The 22298-nt window shown below is 45.6% G+C and overlaps 1 protein-coding gene across 1 annotated transcript in view; it reads left to right on the forward strand.

Moving 5' to 3' along the window:
• The window catches only part of CHMP5 (charged multivesicular body protein 5), a 295753-nt gene that overhangs the window by 114334 nt on the left and 159121 nt on the right, over positions 1–22298 (forward strand). The window contains exon 3 of the mRNA XM_069620542.1: positions 11691–11737. Within this exon, the coding sequence (XP_069476643.1) occupies positions 11691–11737 (47 nt within the window). The remainder of the gene's footprint in view (positions 1–11690; positions 11738–22298) is intronic.

Raw genomic sequence — 22298 nt, forward strand, 5'->3', positions numbered from 1 at the left:
AAGGCTGCAGTAGCCACAGGCAAGCTGCTTAGCTGTGTCCCAGCATGGCACTTACCATGCAGCCCTTAGTATCTCTCGCAGCAAGTCAGACAGTGCTTTCAAGTCTAAGCGTGAACTACTTGTTAGAAATGTAGATACCTGCTGTTGTGCCCTATGACAGGGCAGGGGCTTGCTTGACCCTGACAAAGGGGGACAGGTACCCCTCCCAAACTGTGCGGAAGCACACGAAAGCACACTGTTTGCTTCAAAAGACCCTTTTGGATTTACTTGCCGATACGGATCCTCAGCTTTCAGCTTTCACCCTGCAAGGACTGTCATTGCAGCTCAGCGATTCCACAACAGAGCGGACGTCCTTCGCAGGCATACGGAAGCTGCCTGACCTCATTAAGTGAAAAGTAAATATTGAAATTGACATTGAAATTGACTTTCAGTAATAACGCTCACTGCCACCCTTTTTTTTAATCACATGTGCTAAAACTTCCCCTTTCACTTAAATTTCAGCTGTCATTTCATTGGGCCTGCTCTCTGAAGCCCGCATCTGATCGCGCCCACTCCATTTTCAAAAACAGCATGTGCAGCGCAACGCGTGCGCACACGGAAGCACGCTGTTTGCTGTTCGCTGCTTTGGTGATGGTGATATAAACGCAAATATTTACTTAACTATATTTTTAACTGTTCTGTGGAGCCATTAGAGGAAACTAGAATAGGCCCGCAACCAAGATTTTGTACGGTGATCCTTTAGTTCGCTCATAAGCACGTTGACTTGCACACGCACTTACTCCAATAAGCTAGAATTGTTCATTTCTCAATCATCCGCATATATTTGAGTTTGAAACCTGACACTGAGAGTTTCAATTATATTATTTTGGTCATGGCTGCCGGACTCCGTAGTAAATGTAATGAACTAGGCACGATGGCACTTACATCTTCTAACATCGATTTGCTTGTTTGTCGTGGACATACATCCTATACTGAACTGCCTCCCCTTGATGCACCGACCTCTAGCATCTCTGGGGAGGCCAGTGCCTGTTCTCGTTTACCATCACATGTGGTTATGATTCACGCTAAGGACATGACTTCGCCATCAACTCTCTCCCAGGCATCCCATCTTGGTAATGGAAATATTAACAGTTCTGCAGCCTTGCCCTCAGATGAAGGATGCAGAAACTGTACTGAAGCCTTACTGTCTGATATATCACCCAGCGATCAGTCTGTTTTCACTTTAAAAAATATGGTTGCCCTAGACGATCAGGTGTCTCGTGCTATAGGCACATTAACTCCCGTCTTCGGCCCCTCAAACAAGTCTCTTATGGCACACTCTCAATCACTGTGTGACCACATTTTTCTAAATAACCATGATAGCGACTCCTCACAATAGATTAAGTATGAATTACCTCCATCACGTCTCTTATTCTCCTGATTCAGGAGAGGTCTTCATTAGGCCCTCGCAAATTGATCCTTTGGGGGCCTCTATTGTCACTAGCGTGAAAGATCCTCGATCTCCATGCACCTTTCCAGTGATCATTAAAATACTGGACTTACTTGATAAGGGACATGACCTAACCCACTTAGAATTAAGAGGTAAAAAGTACCTTATATCATCTATGCTCCCAAATGGACAAGATAGGAGGGTTTATTATTGCTGCTGAAACATTACGAGCTATTAATAACCAGCCTTTACATTCTGCCCCTATCCAATGTGAAAAGGGTACCCAATCATGTGAGGTGGTGTGTTCTCCTTCCATCCAGCCTACTTGTACCCCCACTGTTTCTCTGCCGTGCTGTTGCACTCTTGAAATAAAAGAACTTAAAGCTTCAGTGGAGGTAATGCATGATACAATTCTTTCCCAATTAGCTAAGCTAGTTCTTCCAGATGACTGTCCAGATAGTCCTTCAACCTTGGTCAAGGTACTTAACGAACAGCAACTGAAAGAACAGGAAGGCTCTAACGCTGAAGAGAACTTCTCCTTTATGTCCCGGCGTGTAAATAAGATGCATTCAAGAGCAATGAAAAGAAATGCTAAGAGGAGAAAGGAAGCTGTAATCAGAAAATCTATGAACAACATGGTCAATAATTCTCCATTGTTGATTCCTGAGGATTCTCAGATTTCTGAACAAGAAACAGCGATTGTAATTTCTGATGAGGAAAGTATAGATTTACAGCAACTTACAAAGGAAAGTCAGGAGGCATTGACACCGACCCTGGAACTACAACAAAAAATACAATAAAAAAATCAAAAGAGAGCTCACTACTAAAGAATCCAGGGATTCTGTGAAATTGAAAAACATTAAGCTTATTCTTGCTGCCACCTTCGCCAAAACCACTTGGTCACTTTAAAGACAGGTGCAAATGGAGTAGAGTTTAAACTGAAATCAAACATGAATAGCTATTTCCCGATTGCAGGAAGAAGCTGTACTACTAGGAAAGTTTTTACTGCTGAACAACCTATAGCTAACAATGACCTAAAAACCATTGATGATTCAAATTTGCTCAAGAGAAAATCACATAGTGACGTGTGCACTGAGATACCATGCTGTTCAGGGGCCGCTTCGGGGAAAACTGACTAGTAATAGCCATTTTTCTAACACAATAAACGGTATGGGCAAAGTTATACAATTAGAAACTGAATCTGATCAATGTATTGTTAAACCTTTAAATGATATACACGGTAAGGATAAGACCTTTTCTGTCTCACCTAAAAAGAACAATACTCTTGGTGATGAGGAGGAAAAAATTATCTTTGCCCTGAACCATATTTCCATACATGGACCTGCACTTAGTAGATTTGTTCCTGAGATTAACACCAAGAACCTTGCAAAGTCCCATCAGGACTCTCTCGAAGTACTGAAAAAAGCTCTTGAGGATGGCTTGCTGAGTGCTGAAACTCTAATGAAGATGCTCCCCCCTCTGCCATTGAAGACGTTTAAGGAGGATTTCATCATGAAATACTTGAAACTCTGAGAAAGGCCCTATATGAGGGTCCCTGGAATCTAGATCCCCAAAGTAACGCGTACCAGCATCTGCAGTGCAAATGGCACCGGTGGAAGCTAGTGTTTCTACACGAACCGAAGTGAAAAATTTAGAGAATCCACCCAAGGCAGACAATAAACTCTATCTTGTTGGGCTTGAAGGCAATGAGACCTCGACTGCTGGAAACCGCATTAATGAATCCTTTATTTTGTCTCTCTTCTCACATATTCCTCAATTGAGAATGGTTAAATCTGAGGACATCTTGAGTCTCTATGGCCCAGACCGACAACTGTAGAGCTATATGCTACCTGAGCTCCGAAACTATCTTAAAGTTTATTTGGTTTAATCGCGATGAGATTAGAAATCAAGGATTAAATCTATACACTTTTTAATTTGAATCAACAGCCAACAATTTTTTAGCTTACATTGATCCTATTGTTGCTGTGAAACCGAAGAGTGGCGAGCTCGTGCAAAAAACAAACGTTTGTGTTGGAGATTTGCATGCGCTACTAACCCACGTAACCATAACAAAAGATATTCCATGGCTTGAACCAATGATAACTGCCATTCTGGGGTCTAAAATCTCATCTACTACCTCATAGCACTCTGAAAGGTCCTCTCTTGGAACACCTGTGGTCACGCCAATTTGATGAGCTGGAACGCATCATTATTGTTAGAGAACCAACCTACCATTATAATAGTACAGGAGTCTATGAAATTGACCTCATTTAATATACCAGGCTTCTCCAACTATTGTAACTTGGCAAAGAGATCCCGCTTAGGTCGACCAATTGGGGGCCTTGCAATTGCTATTAACAATTCGGTTAACTTACAGCCTAAGTGGGTCTGGGAATCAGCAAGCTTGTTGGGTGTACTTGTGGAGATTAACTTGTCAAAATATCCACCCATATTATTGATTTCATTATACTGGAATCCTGCTGCTACCCCGATTGATGCAATGCTGGACGAACTTGATGATTGCTTAGAAAATATATCCAGTAAACTTCAATCTTTAGAAATTATCATCAGAGATGACTTTAATTGTGATTTCAGGGATTTGAGTGAATGTGGGTCATCTAAATCTTCCCCCCCTATCTCGTGGAAGGGGGGCGAAATTCAGAGTGTTTTTGGGAGATTAGGATATGGACATCCTTGCAGGTGACGATATGAAGTCGCAAATTACATGGTTTCGAGGATCCAAGTCTTCGACGATTGACTTCATATTTGTCTCCCACAACCTTTCTGCTCTCACCTCAACCTTGAAATGCAGTCGCATTCTCTCTAGCGATCATGCACGCATTTCGTGCAGTTTGAAATTGAGATGTAATCTACTAGGTATTGAGCCAGCTTTAGCTCTAGTAGAGTCTGATCGCCCCCAAATTTCCATTAGATGGAGTCGGGGATTGTGCCAGCAATTTGTTATGTACCGCACAAAATATCCTCATTTGGTCCGCCTGACCATGTAATTAAACTTTCACTGATTGAATGTTACTCTGATGTGATCACTAATCCACTTACAATCTTTAGTAAAAGGTATGCTAGGAGCGACCATCATCATCCGTTTGACTCCACTTGTAAACTTTTAAAAAGAGAGAAAAATAAGGCACTCGGACAACTTAAAACTTCAGGTCTAGGGGCATTGCACTATCACGTTATGCGACTGCAAATTATGAAGGTATTTAAGCGGAACCTTAGACATGCCCGTATTCTCAAGTATAACAGAGAGAATTGTGACCTTATAAGAGCTATATCATCTCATGATACTAGAACAATATGGCATACTATCAAAAGTGATGATAAAAGCATCACTCTGCAAACGTCTTTCTGTATATCTGACCGAGTATGGTGTGATTACATAACAGAGAAGTTCCATGTTCCTACGAGATTTGAGTCTGTCTCTAATATGCAGCTGTGTTACAGCAGGATCGCACGTTTGGAATGGTCATTGGAGGATCTTAAATGGGCAATTTCAAAAATCTTATTCTAAATCAGCAGGCCCCGATGGCCTCCCTCCATGCCTTTATAAAGCCGACCTCGCGTTTTGGGTGGGAATTCTGAAAATTAAATTCGACTTCATTATCAGTACTGGTGATATCCCCACCTCATGGACCACAGCGAATATTGTCCCAATATTCAAAAAGGGTGATCCTTCTCTACCACAGAATTACAGGCCTATCTCTTTGATTGACACGGATGCAAAATTGTTCGCTATTCTTCTGTTACATGACTTCGAAAAGTTCATTGAGGAAAACCACCAGCACTCAAAATGCCAAACGGGCTTTAGGAAGGCCATGAGTACCTCCCTGAATACTGCTATTATGTCACACTTGATTTCTGGCACCAAGGGAAAGAATGTGCATTCCGTATATATAGCCATGATAGATATTTCATCAGCTTTTGACAATGTTGTGCGAAATCTCTTGTGGGTCAAAATGAGGACTATGGGAATCCCTACCGTATTACTTTATTGGTTCATTAAACTCCATACTAACACTTCTTACAAAATAAAAATGTCTGCAGATTGAAGAACAACCAATCCCATTAGCACATCCATTGGTCTAAAGCAAGGCTGCAATTTAGCAGCAACCTTTTTTAATTTATATCTTTCTGACCTTGATAGGGAATGGGACCATAGCAACCTATTCTCTGTTAAAATTGGCTTGCTACGGATGAAGTGGATTGCGTTTGCAGATGATATCATTATTTTTGACCCAACTCCGGCAGGGCTACAAACTAAGCTATTGCTCTTCGAGGAATTTGCATTTGCTCATAATTTGACCCCAAATCCCGCAAAAACGGCTATTTTAAAATTTGGCAAGAAACAAAACAGTAAGGGATTTAACTGGGAGATTATGAAAACTCAAATCCCTTGTACGCTCAGCGCAATCTACTTGGGATACAATCTTAGTGCTCAAAATTCTATTAATGCATGGACAGAATTGATTAAAAACAAATCCCGTCCTCTATTATCCCAGCTAAAAAGGATTTATTTAATAAAAATATTGTACATTTTCATTAATCCCCATGATTGAGTTCCTAACGTTAAAAATAGAAAGTGTCATTTTGTATTCCTTGGATATGTGCCTATGTAATATGAGCGCAATTCTTGATTCCACGCAGGGTTCATTGATAAAATCTGTTATGCACCTCCCTATGTGTACACCTAAGCAGTAATATGCCATGAGTTTGGCCCGGTTGCACTATCGGCACGCTGGAAATGGCAACAATTATCTTGCTATGTAAAAATTAATTTCCCACCTAAAAACTCTTTGTACGAAGATCTGAAATGTACGTTGGGTTCCTCTACTTCAGCCTCCTTCAACAAATACCATTTTAGTATGCAGCTTCTTTTGAAATCTTTATCTACTACTATTGAAGATGTACACTTGCGATCAGGCTTTGCAAAAAGGAAGCTTTTTGAGCAGGATTGGCTGTTCACAATTGAAAGAATATCAACATATAAAATGTACAAAGAGTATGGTACTTTTTCTTAAACAACGTATTCCTAGATACGATCATGTCAATTTATTCCCATGCAACCATACCAGACAAGCATATATATGGTACAGATTGAACCTAAAATTTACTAAAGGTCGTTTCCCCTTATGTAACGAACCGATTGAGTCCATGAAACACCTTATTCTTGAATGCCCACACTTCAAGTCAATGAGGACTAATCGACTTGCGAAATTTTCAAACATTGACTTGGAAGACTGTTTGCAATTCCTTTGGGCACGTATGATGCAAGGCACGCATAAACCCTTGGTATTTGAACTGGTAGCTTATGTAAGCACATTGAAAAGGAGCTGTTAAGCTTAAAGAACTAAAAGGATACAAATGGTAAGTATGATATCTTTTATCTTAAACTGTGTTATAAGAAGAAGAACATTTTATTTGTAAATGTAAATATTTTACTTTTCTCTTAAATTGTTTTGTTTTTGTAAAGGTCCTACATTTTTGTATTTGAACTATAAACAAATAAAAATACATTTAAAAAAACTGTTGGGTAGCCTTGTATGGTGTATGGCAGAGCCCCCACGTCCAGATGTGGGGTGAGTGAAATGGGGGTAAAAAGGGGGCCCTAGTCAGTGAACCCCCTGAATGTGCCTTGCTTGATAATGGTGGTACTACTGCCTTCGAGCCTCTTTTCTGGCCAGAGTTTTTATTTGTAGGATTGCATTTCCAGAATGCAACGGGGAGACTGAGGAAACCAACAGACAGGGAAGCGCCAAATCCAACGCAGATTCCGGAGGTCGGGTGTAGATCAGCCTCCAGCAAACCTGCATAAAAGAGGACTTACCATGGCGAACACAGAATTGGATGCCAAAAGAACACTGACTTGAGCAGACTTCACGGACTGCGTTTTAAATCCATTCATGGGAAATGGGTGCGGCTAATGAGGGCGTTTGAAGCTGAGCAGCGTGATGATCAAGCCTCTTTGAAAAGAATAGGGTAAGATTGGCCAAAATTCTTATGTGAGGCGCAGCACCAGTGGGAAGGGGAGCAAAAGAGAACATCCGGAAGTCACAGGTATAAAAGGCCTTCGGCAATGTCAAAGTGAATGGTGCTTGGATGAGATCAGGGGGTGCGATGGTGGACCTAGAGATCAGGAGGAAGGTCGAGTAGTGTTGAGAAGTCTGTAGCAGTTGTGGATTTGAGTGCAGCTATGGTATTGAAAGTGAGCAGGAGCAGTGCCAAGGGTGAAAGTTGAAACTGGTTGTGAGAGTGTGTGTTAGAGTGGGTGTGAGAAAGGAGAGCTAGGAGAGAGTGAGAGTAGAAGGGAGAGATGGTTTGAACGGTGTGACTGAGAGTAGAGGGTGAGGGGATGAGTGCAGACAGAGTGGCTGGTGGTAGGAGGCGGGGGGGGAGGAGGAGTGTGAGAAGGTATAGAGAGTAGGAGTAAAGACGAGAGGGAGTAGGAAGTGTAAAGGCAAGCGGTGGAAGGGAGGGAGAGAAAACGGTGGACAGTGCGCGAGAAAGAAGGCAGAGAAAGGGAGAAAGGTAGAGAGTAGGAGGGGAACAGGAAGAGAGAGGGACAACATCTGGGAAACAATTAAAAGGAGGCGAGAGCAGGAAAGTGTGGCAGGGGCGAACACAATACCTGAATCCAAATGTATCATTGTGGATACCAAGAGAGCAGGGAACCCTTGGAAATTACCACAGTGAGTGAAGTAGATACGGCTGTGGCCTTTAGTCCCTCACCACCAGAGTAGTTTAGATCAAATACTAGAGATTACAGATCTCTGTTGCTGATGGAAAATAGGGAAGCCTGGGTTAGGGTGGTGTAAGCCCATGGGTGAGCGGCGAGAGGAGAGTCAGGGGCACCCATTGGTTTCACCTCTTGCATTCTTACAATAAAAACCCTTGCACTGTTTCCCTGAGTTTGTGGAAATTATTCGAGCCATCTGCGACAGCCCAGGCCTGCGTGGCATGCTTGTTTCTGGCAGCAAGCTCTAAAAGAAGCTTTGTGATGCCAGATACCGCTTTGCGACTGTGGTGGATACTGAAGCTGTTTTCACTGTCTGTCTGCCCTTGCTGTAACCCTGTCTGAAGTGTTTCTCTCTGGGCCCCATTTGCCTTCACTGACTTCCCATTGGAAGGGAGGTGCATGACGCTCCTCGTCAGACCTCTCGCCTATCTGCTACACCTTTCCTGCTGTTTTGGATCCTCTGTGGTCCGTATGCACCAGGCCAGGAGTCCCTGATTGTTGTGGCTTGTGGACCCTCTGTGTGAGACTCCGCTCTGTTTGCTTCCACTAGGTTCAGTCTGGCTTTACCAGGACGGTTCTCACTATGGTCACCGGAAATGCTGGTGAGTGGCTTAACATTTATGTATAATCACAAAAATTAAGTATTTAAACGGACACAAAACTACTAGCCCCATAATGGATTTGGTGGAGAAATGAAAACCCAAAACAGGTAGAGTTGAGTGACCTCCAAAGATCACAAAATACAAATAAACAATGACCTATTGTATATTTCCCAGTAGTGTTTATACTTTGAGCAAAACATTAGTGGGGTAGATCGTACCTACAGCTCCTGTTGGTTCCCAGGCGACACAGTTCTGGCCCACAAATGCTTTAGTTATATCGTAGGGCAGACCATTTTTTATGACTCCTTACCTCATGTTGTACATATTTGTGATAAACCTCCACCTTTGGATCTTACTATTCCGTCATACTACTACCAAACCCTCCACATGACTCTTATTCTTCTTCACTCTACTTCCCTCTCCTTCACACTACTAGCCTCTCCACATAACTACTACTCTCACCGCACAGCTACTACTCTTCTGTCCCCAAGCACAGGGATATGGTCTCCTGCTCACTCTTTCACTACACTCACTCCTCTCACCGCCTTCCCACTTCTCTCCTACACCCCAAACGGTATCACCCCAAAATATTGCGGTAGAAAAATCTGAATTTCGAAATGCGCATTTATAAGTGCGCAAAAATTATATTTTCTCACCCCTCGTTTTCCCCTTCTTTCCCCCCCTCTTTTCCCCCTCTCTTCATCCCCACGTCTGTACGAAACTACACTACAAACAACTGGTACCCCTCTCTCGCTCACAAATACCTCATCTTTGCTAAGCGTTGCCACCAACTCTCCGCCATTTGTCCTTTGCCTGGTCTCTCAGTCCAGTTCCTCCTGTGAACTCAACTGTCCAGCATGCACTCTGCATTTCCTGCTGTCTGCTTTTATAGTGTGTGCCTGGTGGGTCTGTCTACCTCTTCCCTTTCCACTGGCTGCAGCGCTCACCTGACCCTCATCACCAATCGGGCCTTCTTTTCCCCAGGACCCAAGTGAGGCTTTAAACCCTTTTTTCCAGCACGTTTTTTCAAACAGTCTGATGTTCTCTTGCTGCATCCCTGTCGTGCTGTGGGCTAGAATTTCATTTGTTCTGATTTGGTGGTGACTTTTCTGCTTTGCTGGGATTTGCAGTCCTGCAATTAGAAGGAGAACTTTGGCCAGCAACTACTGGGTTAGGATGCATTAGGAGACAGACTGGTACTTTTGACATTTGTGTTACAAGGATGGGATTCCCACTTCGAATATCTGGGGCGCAGGGCTGGTTTTTACTTATGAGTCTCTTGCCCCACACTCTCCTCTCACTCCCCCCTTGACAGGGTCACTCAATCTTTTCAGAGTCAAACTGAGTTTGTGTGTATAATGGAGAAATGTTGACACCGTATTACGAGGTAAACCATTTGAAGATCTAACAAAGTATTCAGTTCTGCGTGTGTCAGACTCCAGTGAGTGGGATTTCATGCACATATACTTGGTAAAGGTTTGTAAATAGGATTAATAGAATTCTCTTAGCACTGTAACTTCCTTTCCTATTTTCCCTGCTATTATTCAAAATTCCTTTTGGTCCATGACCCAATTAAAGGAGCACTGTGAAGTTCGGTATATTCCTCATGAATAAACAAAGGTTTCATTTCGCCAAGTTACCTTACAGTCCCCCACTGTTGGTTTAATATATCCGTACCTTCTAGCCAAACTGCTCGGCTGAAATAGAATGGCACGTATCCCAAAATAAACTTCATAAGCCTGCTTTTGCTGGGACATGGATCGAGCCTTCGGGTTGTTGTAGATTAAATAATTAAAAGCGGCTCTGTGGTAGCTGACCACAAATTTAACAGATAACCAATTATCATTTTGTTTTGAAGAACTAAATGGATTTCTCCATTATTTTACTCGCCACTTATTTGGGTGTAGACCTACTTCCTGATCCCTAATATGCCTAGTATCTATAAAAAAAAAAGTTTGCTGTAGTATTTGGGATGCCTTATGCCTGTTTATAAAATGTGATCTGCCCACTGTACGTTTTTTCTATTTGAAGCTGAAAGAACCCTAGCATGTTGTATAGATTTGATGGCTCTGGGGGAACGCGTTTGCCATCGGAACATAACGATGCTGTGCAACATGGGTTTAATCGCCAGTGAAGTGCTTAGAATGTGGTGGCATCTGGCATGGACCTCCTTAGAAATAATAAGGCACACTTGTTTCCCCTCCCTCGCACTTCCTGTGTGCGCACTTGCGCAACCTTGAATGCACTAGGCCAAGCAAGATCGTTTTGTCCTGTCCTCTCTTGTCTTCCCTCCCTAGCTTGGTTGCACCTGGAACACTTGTGCATAGGCACATTATTGATGATGACTTATCAATTGGTCTGAATGTGGCCAGGCGTAGTACGGTCATTTATTGTTCTGTATGTCCTTTACCCCCGCTCCTCCCCCCCCCTCCCTCTCTCCACACTCGGTGTCATGAACTTGTACTATCTGACAAGTCGTTAGGCCTAGTACGGCATCTTATGGATTGTTTTCTCTTTCCACCCCCCACTCCCCCCCACCCCGTTCTCTCCTTCCTTCCTGTCAAGCACTTGCACTAGTAGAAATGCCTCTAACCTAGTATACTAGTTCATTTTGTTTGATCATTCGGAAACTTCAGGGCCTAAGAATAACTATTGTTTTCCCTTGTTCCCCTCCCGCTTTGAAACACTTCACTTTTGTATAAGTGCTTTACAAATAAACTATTACAAATTAATGGAAGGCCAGACTTCTTGTTATTCTCGATTATTGTTTCTCTTGGCAGAGGACTTGGACAAACAATAGAGCATTTCTTGACATAGTTTAAGAATAACACTTTCTTTTAAAATCAATTCTTAAACAAAGTTGGCTATTGCATCCAAAAACAGTTATTTTTTTACATTTTTATTTCAGAATATGGTGAAACAAAAAGCCATGAGAGTGCTGAAGCAAAAGCGAATGTAAGTACATACCAGCAATTGCATACAAGTACAATTGTCTTCCACAAGTTCCAAACTTTGGAAAATCATTTATGTATGTCTTTTTATGTTGACCATATGAATCACTTTTTTGGAAAAGGTGCCACATGGTTCTCCTCTGAATTCTGAGAGAATGATATTAACGAGGGAAACCAAATCTTGCATCCATTTTGTGCATTGTGATCCTTTTTAAAATTGAATCCTGCGCCCCACCTATTGCTCTACATTTGTATATGTGCCCTCCTTAACTACTAGGTCGCCTTGGAATAACGGCCAGGACTGTGTAGTGCAGCCCCCCTTCTTTTCCTCTCTCATCTATCCTCTGCCACTGAGATGGCATTTACCATCTCTCCAATCTTCTCTAACTGCTACACAATCACCTATCCTCCCTTTCTCATGAAGTCTGGATGATAAAAAGCACAAAAAAGACATTCTGGGTGCGAATCCTGGGCTTCCCATTGCAGACACCTATGTCAGTGCATCTTCCAGAGAGATCTTCACAGATATCCTCTTCTATGTCCCCTCGCCAGGCCTGTGGACTTCTCATCTCTACTCTCTCCCCTTTCACATTAATGGTGGCACCAAGTGGGAAGTTCATCAAGCTGCATCATTAATGTCTACCACACTGGCACTATGCTGGTTCAGGGTCCTCAAGCCAACCTCCTACTCTTTGACCAGATCCTGCAGTCCCTCATTAACTTTCTTCCTTCGCCTGCCTCTCCCTCTACCACACTCTGTCCCTCCCGCCCCCTCTGACTGGACTACCACGCCACTGTACTCCCCCCTCAGAAAACCTTAAAAGGCAGAGACCGTCGCCAACTGGCGACTCTTAATGCACGCTCAGCCAACAAACAACTCTGCTGACATCTGCCTCTTTCCTGAAGTCAATGACCTTGACATTCTTGCTCTTACTGAGACATGGTTCAATGCCAGCTCAGTCACTGCTTTTGACTCCCTCCTACCTGACGGCTTTAAGATCATTTCCAACCCGCGACCTCACTATGCTGGTAGTGGGGTTGCCTTAATCTTCCCTGAGTGGGTTCCTTCTTCCATCTTACCCACCCAGCTCTACTCTTCCTTTGAGAGCCTGGTATGCAAGTTGGTCATCTCTCCCTCCTCCACCCTAACCATTGCTACTGTTGGGGAGAATTATCATTCAATGGCCAATTTTCCTTACCTAGTGAGTCCCCCAGCAGCTTTTCTGTAATTCTGGAGTTTATTATTTTCACTTGGTAAGAGTGTGAGCTTCTCCCCAACTCTTACCCATGTTTTGCCATGTGTATTTCATCTGTTTTTGTGATTGTGGACTCTGGAGTACACCACATCAGTAGCCCCACCCATTTGTGTGTTAGACAGCACCTTCAGTGCAGTGACACAGGGTTGTCTTTTAGACTTCCCACCGACTCCATTTCTGAGGCTGACAACTGTCCCCCAGAAAAGGGTAAAATTGCCATTAACTTTACATAGTCATTTAACCACAGATACAGTACACCCCATTTTACATGGAGTATTGGAAAGGGTTACTTCTTAACCCTTTTTATCTGTCCCCCCTAGAGCCTTGTTTTGCTCTTAACATTTAGACTTAGATAAACACTCCTTCTTTTGGCTCCGGTCGGGTTTATTCACCATTTCTTTTTGTTAAAGTCCTTCTTGTGTTTTACTTTGCGCGGCAAACCAGGTTTGCCTTCTTTGTTCACTGTCTTTTGGCAGGCTTCTGCCAAGAAGCCCTCCTCTAGGCGCCTCAGTATCTAGGTGGGCCGAATGTGAGGGAGGGGTGTAGTCACCCCCTGCACAGGGTATCCTAGGAAACCCAAGTCGCACTTTGCCATGATTGGCTGAGGTGGTTGTCGGGCTGGACAACCCCTCCTGCTGCGTGATTGACAGCCAGGCTGTGTGAATGGGGGATTTTCGCATAAAAGGCAGGACACTTGGGCTGGAAGGCAAAGTCACCACTGGCACTACAAGGAAGAGAAGCGGAGAAGAAGACTGTTGCTGCAACTAATCCGTCCCGGTGAAGCCCCGCTGCAGTCCTGAGCTATCTACCCTTCGACGACCAGAGAAGATGCAGTCCGGAGTCTTCTTCCCTTGAGCTTGGTGGGGTCAACCAGCTCATCTTCCACAGCCAGAGGATCCTCTTCTTGGTCGAAATCGCTGCACACTGCTGTAGTGGTCCGGATAGCCATCTGAAGAGCCTCTCCTGTTTTTAAGGAACACACCTTTTATTCACCGTCGCTGCTGCTGGCTTCATCCCTGCGTAGTGCAGACCCCTCCAGACGTCGTCCTTCTCGTCACCACGACCGAAGCACCAGGAACCGTGGGTGTGCAGGAAACTACCAGGAACAACTGCAGTGGCACCAGCTTCTTCCTTGAATAAGGTACTGTGTTCTGCTTGGAAGAGCTAGGGTGAATCCCTTTTCTCTTCATCCAAGGCTTGCCCTTGTCTTCCCTCCTTCTTATAACTTTTGCTTCCTCTGTTGACAATATCCAAGTGCTCCTGGCAACGTTGAATCTTGAACTGTCCGACTGTGTGATCCTGGACAACAGGAACTCGGACACTGGCCCCGGCCTATTGACTCTTGTATTTCTGTCAGCAAGTGTTCTCTGATTCTGTCTGCCCTGACAAAAGTATTGCTTATGATGTTTGCCCCCAACTCTCTCTGATTAACTCAGGTGCTAAGTGGTTTATGCCCCGGTAACATTTCTTGCTGCGGATACGCGTATCTTTAGTAAGACCGAACTGTCATTACTGTCAAAAAGTGACCGCATATGTATTTCCGGTAACGTCTTTTGTTTCACAACACCGGTCTGTTAAAACATAGGGTACTTACCTTGAGTTATACTGTACCAAGTTAATTGGTTGTGTGTAGTGTATTTTACGTGTGGTTTTGAATTTATGTGTTTTATAACCGATGGTTTAAAAATAAATGTACTTATATTTTTTACCTGAAACCTTTAGTCAGTGTTTGCTTGGGTCACAGCAATTGTGGTCCCTTTGTGTAATCTCTGCTACTGCTCATATACTCTTGAGATAGGCCTGGCTGCTCCGCTACTGGTACCACTTTAACATAGTAGTACAGGCTTGTACCAAAGGTGAACTTGTATTACCACTTGTGGTCTTAATTGTGTGTAGTGGTCCCTAAGGGCACTGCACAGGATTCTGCCTAACAGCTACCATCTACCGGCCCCCAGGCGCTCCCTCTCTGTTCCTCTCTGAATGGGATGATTTCTGTTCCTCCTTACTTTCAACCTCGTCCAGCCTGCTCCTCTTGCGTGACTTTAACATCCCCTGGCTCATCATCCACTCTTTTCCTTGAACTCTGCACCTCTCATCCCTCTCCATTCTCCCTTCAGGTCCAACCCACTCTGCTGGACACCCTCATCCACTCCGACCTCCCTTTCTCATCGCCTCTGGTCACCCCTCTCTCTTGGTCAGGCCACTCTCTTCTCTCCTCCCACCTGGGTCCCTATGGCCCTCTGACTGCACCTCCAAAAGCCCTGCCAACCTCGTTCACGAACATCCGCCCGATGAAACGAGTGTCAGCTGCTGCCTTTACTTCCACCTTTATCCCCTCTTCCCCCCCAACTCGGACTCTACCACCAACACTACTCTCAGCAACTTCCACCTGTCCATCACCAACACCCTTGACATTCTTGCCCCAGTTATGAGGATCCGCCTGAAACCCACCTCGAAGCGCAACACCTGGTACGACTCTGAACCTGCAGCCCTGAAACGAAAGTGCAAAGCAGCGGAACAGAAGTGGCAAACTTCAGGCTCGCCCTCTGACAAACTGTCCTGTCGCCTGTTCCAAAGGCAATACAGACTATCCATGCCAAGAAAAGGGTCCACATTCAGGCACGGGTATCTGGCACATCCAACACAACAACAAGGCTGAACTTTTCAAAATCTGCAGCAGTCTCCTCACCCCTATTCCTTCTCGGCGCCTCACACTGGCCACTCACTTCACCACCAAAACTCAGGACATCCTGAACAGGCTTGTTACTCACCCAACCAACCAATCCCTCACCCCCCCCCTTCCTCCCTTTTCCACTGACCCTCCTTCTTACTCCTTGTCACACCTGAAGAATTCACCAGAGTTGTCTGCTCCACAAAGTTCTCTTCCAAACATGTTTGCCCTTGCTCATCCAGAACCATCAAGGGTGTTAGGGAGAATTCTCTGTAAAGGCTAATTTCCCAAAACTAGTGAGTCCCCCAGCAGCTTTGCTGGATTTTTGGGGTTTATATTTTTCTACTGCTAAGAGTGATACTCTTTTACCTCCCACTCTTAGACATGATTTGAGGTGTTCTTTGACTTGATATGTGTTCTATGGGCTATGGGGTCCTTTTCCCCATAGGGTTTCATGTGTTTTTGAAATGTGGGTTACACAGCACCCTCCGTGCAGTAACCCAGGGGTGTCGTAGCGACCCCCAAACATAGACTCCATACCCTGGGACTGACTACTGTCTCCCAGGGCATGTAAAGTCACCATTGGCTTTACTAGTCTCAAATTATGAACAGAACCAGTACAAACCATCGTATTGTGGACGTACTGGTCGGGGCAATTCGATTGCCCCGGGGTCTCTTGTTCGAGGGGGCACTGTCCAGTCCCCCCCGACTGAGTTTTGGCTGGTGGCAGTGGATACTACTTTTTATATTCAACCGCGAATATATTCCTATGGGATTTTCCCATTGTTCGAGGCTACCACTTTTTAATATAGCCTCGAACATACCGCCGGTTTATTAAATTAATATAAATTCACTGGTTGGTATTTTTTGCCGAAACCTGGTTCCAAAATGGCGTTTGTGTTCGCTTCTGTGACTCCAACCCAAGTCGAGCCCTTTGTTCCACTTTTTGGCGGGCTTCTCCACAGAAGCCTCCCAAAAGTGGTGCCACTCTGTCTGTGTACCACAGGGTGTGTGGGAGGGGGTTTAGGCACCCTGGACTGAGTTGCCTCGGCAACTCAAGTCGCACTCTTGTGTGATTGGCCCAAGTGGTGAGCCGCCCGGCTCACCACGTAGCATGTTTGAGTGACAGCTAGGCTGAATGAATGGGGGTTTTCTGCATAAAAGCAGGGCTTTAGGGACTGGGTTTTCAGACGTCGCCACAGGACCTAAAGAATCCGAGGAGGGAGAAGCCGAGCCGACCTGCAACGACGACACCACCGGTGGAGCCCTGCTGAACCGTCTCACCACTTTTCCCGATGACAGAGGAGATCTCCAGCCCGGAGAGTCTTCTTCCTTTGACTGGTGGGGATAACCAGTTTGCCCGTCTTTTCGCCTTCCTGAACCATCCCGTGGCCGTCTTGCCCGTGCCAAGCACCCCGGCAACCGGAATACCACGGTTTACCACTACCATGAAGAAAAGGGTGGTACCTTGTAACCGGGAAACTCTGCGGCTGGTTTCTTCCCTGGCAGTGCAACGACCTTCAGCTTTCCTCCACGTCGAGACCTCCTCTTCCTCTGGACGAAACACTGACTTGCACCCGCTGCCAGGAACAACTGCCCCCGCTGGAGCGGTCTTCCCATTTTTCAGGTACGGAATCCCGCCTGGCTTCCCTTGCGACAGATCGTTCGGGGTGACAGTAAATCCTCGACTTTCTAACCTGGGCTAGCCTGGGGCCTGTTAACTAACTTTTCCTGACTTGATCTCGATCTTTTGTGAACTTTCTACAAAGACTCTTTGGGCATAACCCCACTGTGAGATTCTGGACACATTTCGCTTGCTCTCTCTAAGAGTGGGCCTGGCATTTGAACTTCTTTGCTCTCCAGTAGACTTTGTCTAACCTGCCTCACTGTGGTTCCTTGAAAAGTATTGAAATTGTGTGCTTTCATAACTTTGCCTTTTCCCTCCCTTTTTCTATAACTTATTAGAGTGTCATCTTATGTTAAGCACTCACCTCTGTCTGAAAATAAGTGGCGTTTCTCACTAAGACTTGTCTAATAAGTAATTAGGGTTGTATATATATATAATAGTGACTGTGTGTTGAATTTACTTACCTCTTTATGTGCTAGTGTAATTTACAAGTGTGTCTTTAAATAAATAATTATATACTTTTACACCAAAGCTCTGGTCAGTGTTTGCTTGTGCTACTGTATCTCTGTACCTATTGTGTATACTCTATATACTGCCTAACTCATCTTGAGAGAGGTCTGACTGCTCAGCCACAGCTACCAGGTAAATCTGAGTGGTACAGACTGCTACCAATTGGGTTTACTGGCAACCACCTGTAGTCCTAAATCTTTGGCAGTGGTCCCTAAGGGAACTGCACAGGTTTCTGCCTAACAAAGGGCAACATTGGCGCTTTTGCCCCTGCACTCGCTGATCTCTGCAACCACTTCTTTGCTACTGGTTCTTTTCCCTCCTCCCTCAAACACTCCCTTGTGCGCCCCCTCCTTAAGAAACCATCGGCAGACCCTACCTATCCAGCAAACTACTGCCCTGTCTCCATCACCCCCTTCCTGGGGAAACTGCTGGAGAAGTTGGCCTTGCCCCAACTCAACGATCCGGACAGCCGCACGCACAGCTGATCCTGACGGGACATCAAGGACGTATCTGCAATCCAGCAGGATTGAAAACCGCCGCCCATAAGATCGCCCCTCTGATGTGCCGACCTCATTGCTGCCTCCAAATCACTTGATTTTGCTTTCTTCGTGCCCCATAGACGCGAAAACCGCGTGGCACGCATACAATTGCCGCTGCTCCGATGTTTCTGCCGGTTGCATAGCAACGTTCTTCGCTCCTCATTGGACATCCTCTGTTTATTTTCTGCACGGCCACGCCGGAAGGCGCGAGCCGGCACCTCTCCTCAAGGCACCCGATATAAGGCACATAGCCTGTCTGTGCCTTCCGTGGCTGCTGTCGCCTGGACCCCCTGATGCTCCAACACCACGCCGGTCACCAATGAGTACTCCTCTCCCTAGACTCAAACTTTGAACCTCCCTTTAAAAACGTTGTTCATTCATGCATATGTTCTATGCCCAAGCTATCTCGTCCATTTATCCCATTTTTGCACATGCACGGTGCTGCTGTGACCAAATGCCTCCTCGCATATATATTGTGCCTATGCCTCATACATTAACCTAATTCTGCCTATTTTGTTCACCATGCACTCTTCACATAGAACTGTTCTGCTCACATTGTTCTGCCAATCTCCACTGCCTTTATACTGTGTTCCTGGCCAAGTAAAATCCTGTTTCAGCTTTTCTGCCTAACCAAACGCCCACTGCACACTATTTACATCGCCCGGTCTAATTGACGATTGCTCTGCGTCGTGTTCCTGCCCTATGCGGAATATTGAATCAGCATATTTTATTCTAACCGTGCGTCCACTGTATTTGCTGTGTATTGTTCAGCCTAATTGACCACTGCTCCCGCTTTATGCTCCTGCATTATGTGAATATTGAATCAGCCTTTTTTATTCTAACCGCACACCCACTGTATTTGCTGTGCATTGCTCAGTCTAATGGTCCACTGCATCATCACTGTGTTCATGACCCGTGTGTGACCTCGAACCAGCACACATTGTATCAACCAAGTACCCTTTGTTTATAGTCTGTGCCCAAGCCCGTGTGTTATCTCAATCAGCCCATTTTCGTCTGATCCTACCACACATGCTTGGCACTATTTAGACTCACTGCTAAGTACTACTAAACAACTGAACTTCCTGCACCACTCCTTATACGCCCTCAGACAGCATTAGACCTACTGCACTGTGTCCCCACTGACCCGCACTACTTTCTGCATTCTCAGTCACCCCTGCCCACCTTCCTCCTACTGGTTCTCACCTCCATATTCCCAAGAATGACCGCTTTCCACAGAGTCACTCTGGCCATGGCCTCTATCCTTGCATTAGTTCATACAATCCCTCCATCACACTTCCTGCCTACGGTCCAACCAAACTTCATTCACAATCCAACCATCAAAGCACCTTTGAATCCAGCAGCCAAGCCCACACTCAGCCCCATTGAATGGCTACATTGTTTTGCTTCACCTCCCACGCCACTTCTCCCTCCACCAGTCCACATTAGGAAACTGAGACTAGGCTCCCGATTCACTAACCATAAAGTACTGCCCAAGCTAAAAAGCATCTCAACTCTCCGCAATCAATCAGCCTCTCTGTTGCTTCCCAAACTATCAACCCACCACCGTGCTCAAAAGAACCCAGCCTCCTCCCGCCACCAAACAATATTAAAGGAGCACTCCTCAACGCTCGATCCCTTATAGCCCATTCCACAGAGATTGCCGATCTGATTACCTCCAACAGCCTCGATTTTCTGGCTATCACAGAAACATGGTTACATCATGCAGCTGGACCAGCACTTTGCCTAGCCCTTCCAGAAGGCTACACCATTACTAGGGCTGATAGGAACATGGGCAAAGGCAGAGGAGTGGCCTTAATCTCCAAAACTCACCTGGCCCTCAGAGCCATATGCCCTACGAGCTTCCCATCTGCAGAGATCCTTTCGGTGAAACGTACTCTCTCGCCCACTCAAACAATTCTCATGCACCTTATCTACCGGCCCCCAGACCCTTCTCCCTCATTTGAAGAGGACATCTCAAACCTCCTTTCCTCCAACACCAAACTCTGGTCCCAAACTATCCTTCAAGGAGACCTCCACTTAGGCCTATACGACCCTAATGATGCTCTTGCCTCCGCTGTGGATAACTCTATCACACATTTGAGCTTTAAACATAGTCACAACACCAACTCATTCCAAAGGCCGTACCTTGGACTGGGTGTCAGACCTGAACTGCTCCATCACCTCTCTCCAAAATGACCCAGTGGCCTGGTCAGACCACCATCTCATCCGGTTCTCCATCCCGGCAGCCTGCCCACTTAAAGCCACCCTAGGCCCACTATCCCTATCCAGAAACTGTCTAATATCACCATTGATAGGCTCTAGCCCCTTATTAACAACATTCTCGATGAGTTTAAGTTCAAGGGTCTGGATCCCATCAAGTTGGTAGACCTCTACAATGACGCATTAAAATCAGCGCTAGTGTCACAAGTCTGGGCGGAGAGCACAGGGTAGAGGCTATCTCTCACGGTATGCAAGTAGAATAATGGAGATTCCGGAGGCAATGCTAGCATATAACAGAAAAAGGGTACATACCAAGCTGTTAGTTGAAACAGGTATTTGCAGGAGCAGGCTGTAAACAAAGAGACAGAGAAAAGGCAAAGACGAGCAAGCACACTGGGCAACACGGATTGATCAGAAATAAGGGTGTACTGTAATATGATAAGGGGTCTCCAGGGATTAAGGAAAGCCCTTGGGATCGGTACCAGCAGATTACTCTTAACAGTCATACAGCAACGTCATGACTTAGGCGTGCCGAGGAAACTGTTGTACTCAGTGCAAGGTTAAAACTGAAAGACCATATACTGAGGCAGGTACGACTTCAACGGACTAGGTGAAGGCAACAGAAGTCTTCCCTTATCTGACCTGAACGGAGACCAACCCAGGGTCACACTGTAAAACGGATTCAAGCGGAGGCACCGCAGTGGACCAATATTTAATACAAGTAGAAAGCAGCGTTGAAAGAAATAACCAGGTACAGGACAGGCTAGGATATCAGAGGCTAGAACAGGCAGCTTGCAAGGCAAGGAGCCAAGAGGAACAGAGCAGAAGGCAGAGGAGTGTGGAAAGGTTGCCAGGCAGGGAAGCCCAGAGGAGAAGGGGAGAAGGCAGCGTAGTGCAGCAAAGCCGTCAGGCAGGAGCACAGAGGAGAAGGGCAGAAGGCAGCGGAGAGCGGCAGAGCCGTCAGGTGGGAGCCCAGAGGAGCAGGGCGGAAGATGGCGGAGTGCGGCAGAGCCGTCAGGTGGGAGCCCAGAGGAGCAGGGCGGAAGGCAGCGGAGTGCAGCAGAGCCGTCAGGTGGGAGCCCAGAGGAGCAGAGCAGAAGGCTGCAGCAGACTGGAGAGGGAGCTGCAAGCATCAACATCAACAGTAATCAAAGGCCAAAAGAGGATTTCCAGGAAAGGTCAAAAACTGGTAACAGGAGCACCAGCATGAACTCCAGTGGAAGCAATTGACTGACAACTGCTTCTGTTCAAAGTGAGCTTATCAAGGCCCTCCCAGCCAGCAGGCCAGCAGGGTGGAGCTGATTGCAGACTCTGGCAGCTGTGTTTAATGAAGCCCAGCCCTGGCTTCAGTAGTCTGCAGCAGCAGTGGTTTCTAATCAAGTGCACTCCAGCTCTCTGCAGCCTAGCCTGCAGTAGCTTGGAACAGGTGAATGCAATCAGGCCCTCTGAAGCTCTTAGTAGCTTGCTGCAAACAAATGTATTTAGTATACCAGCCTCCTTTTGGACAGCATACATGTCGCAGAATGCATCTGCTGGTTTAACCCAAAAGCCGGAATGGAACATGCAATTAGATTAGTCCAAAACTGCAGCGGTAAAACAAGGATATAAAGGCAGAGGGGCATGTAGGATCATGACAGCTAGATACTCCAGCACCGCCAAAACTTAGAAAAGCCAAACCCATCGCTCACCTCAATAAGTGGTTCACCCCAGAACTAAAAATCCTTAGAAACTCTAAAAGATCA

The sequence above is a fragment of the Ambystoma mexicanum genome, chromosome 5q, assembly GCF_040938575.1.
Source record: "Ambystoma mexicanum isolate Mex_15411 chromosome 5q, UKY_AmexF1_1, whole genome shotgun sequence".
NCBI lineage: Eukaryota > Metazoa > Chordata > Amphibia > Caudata > Ambystomatidae > Ambystoma > Ambystoma mexicanum.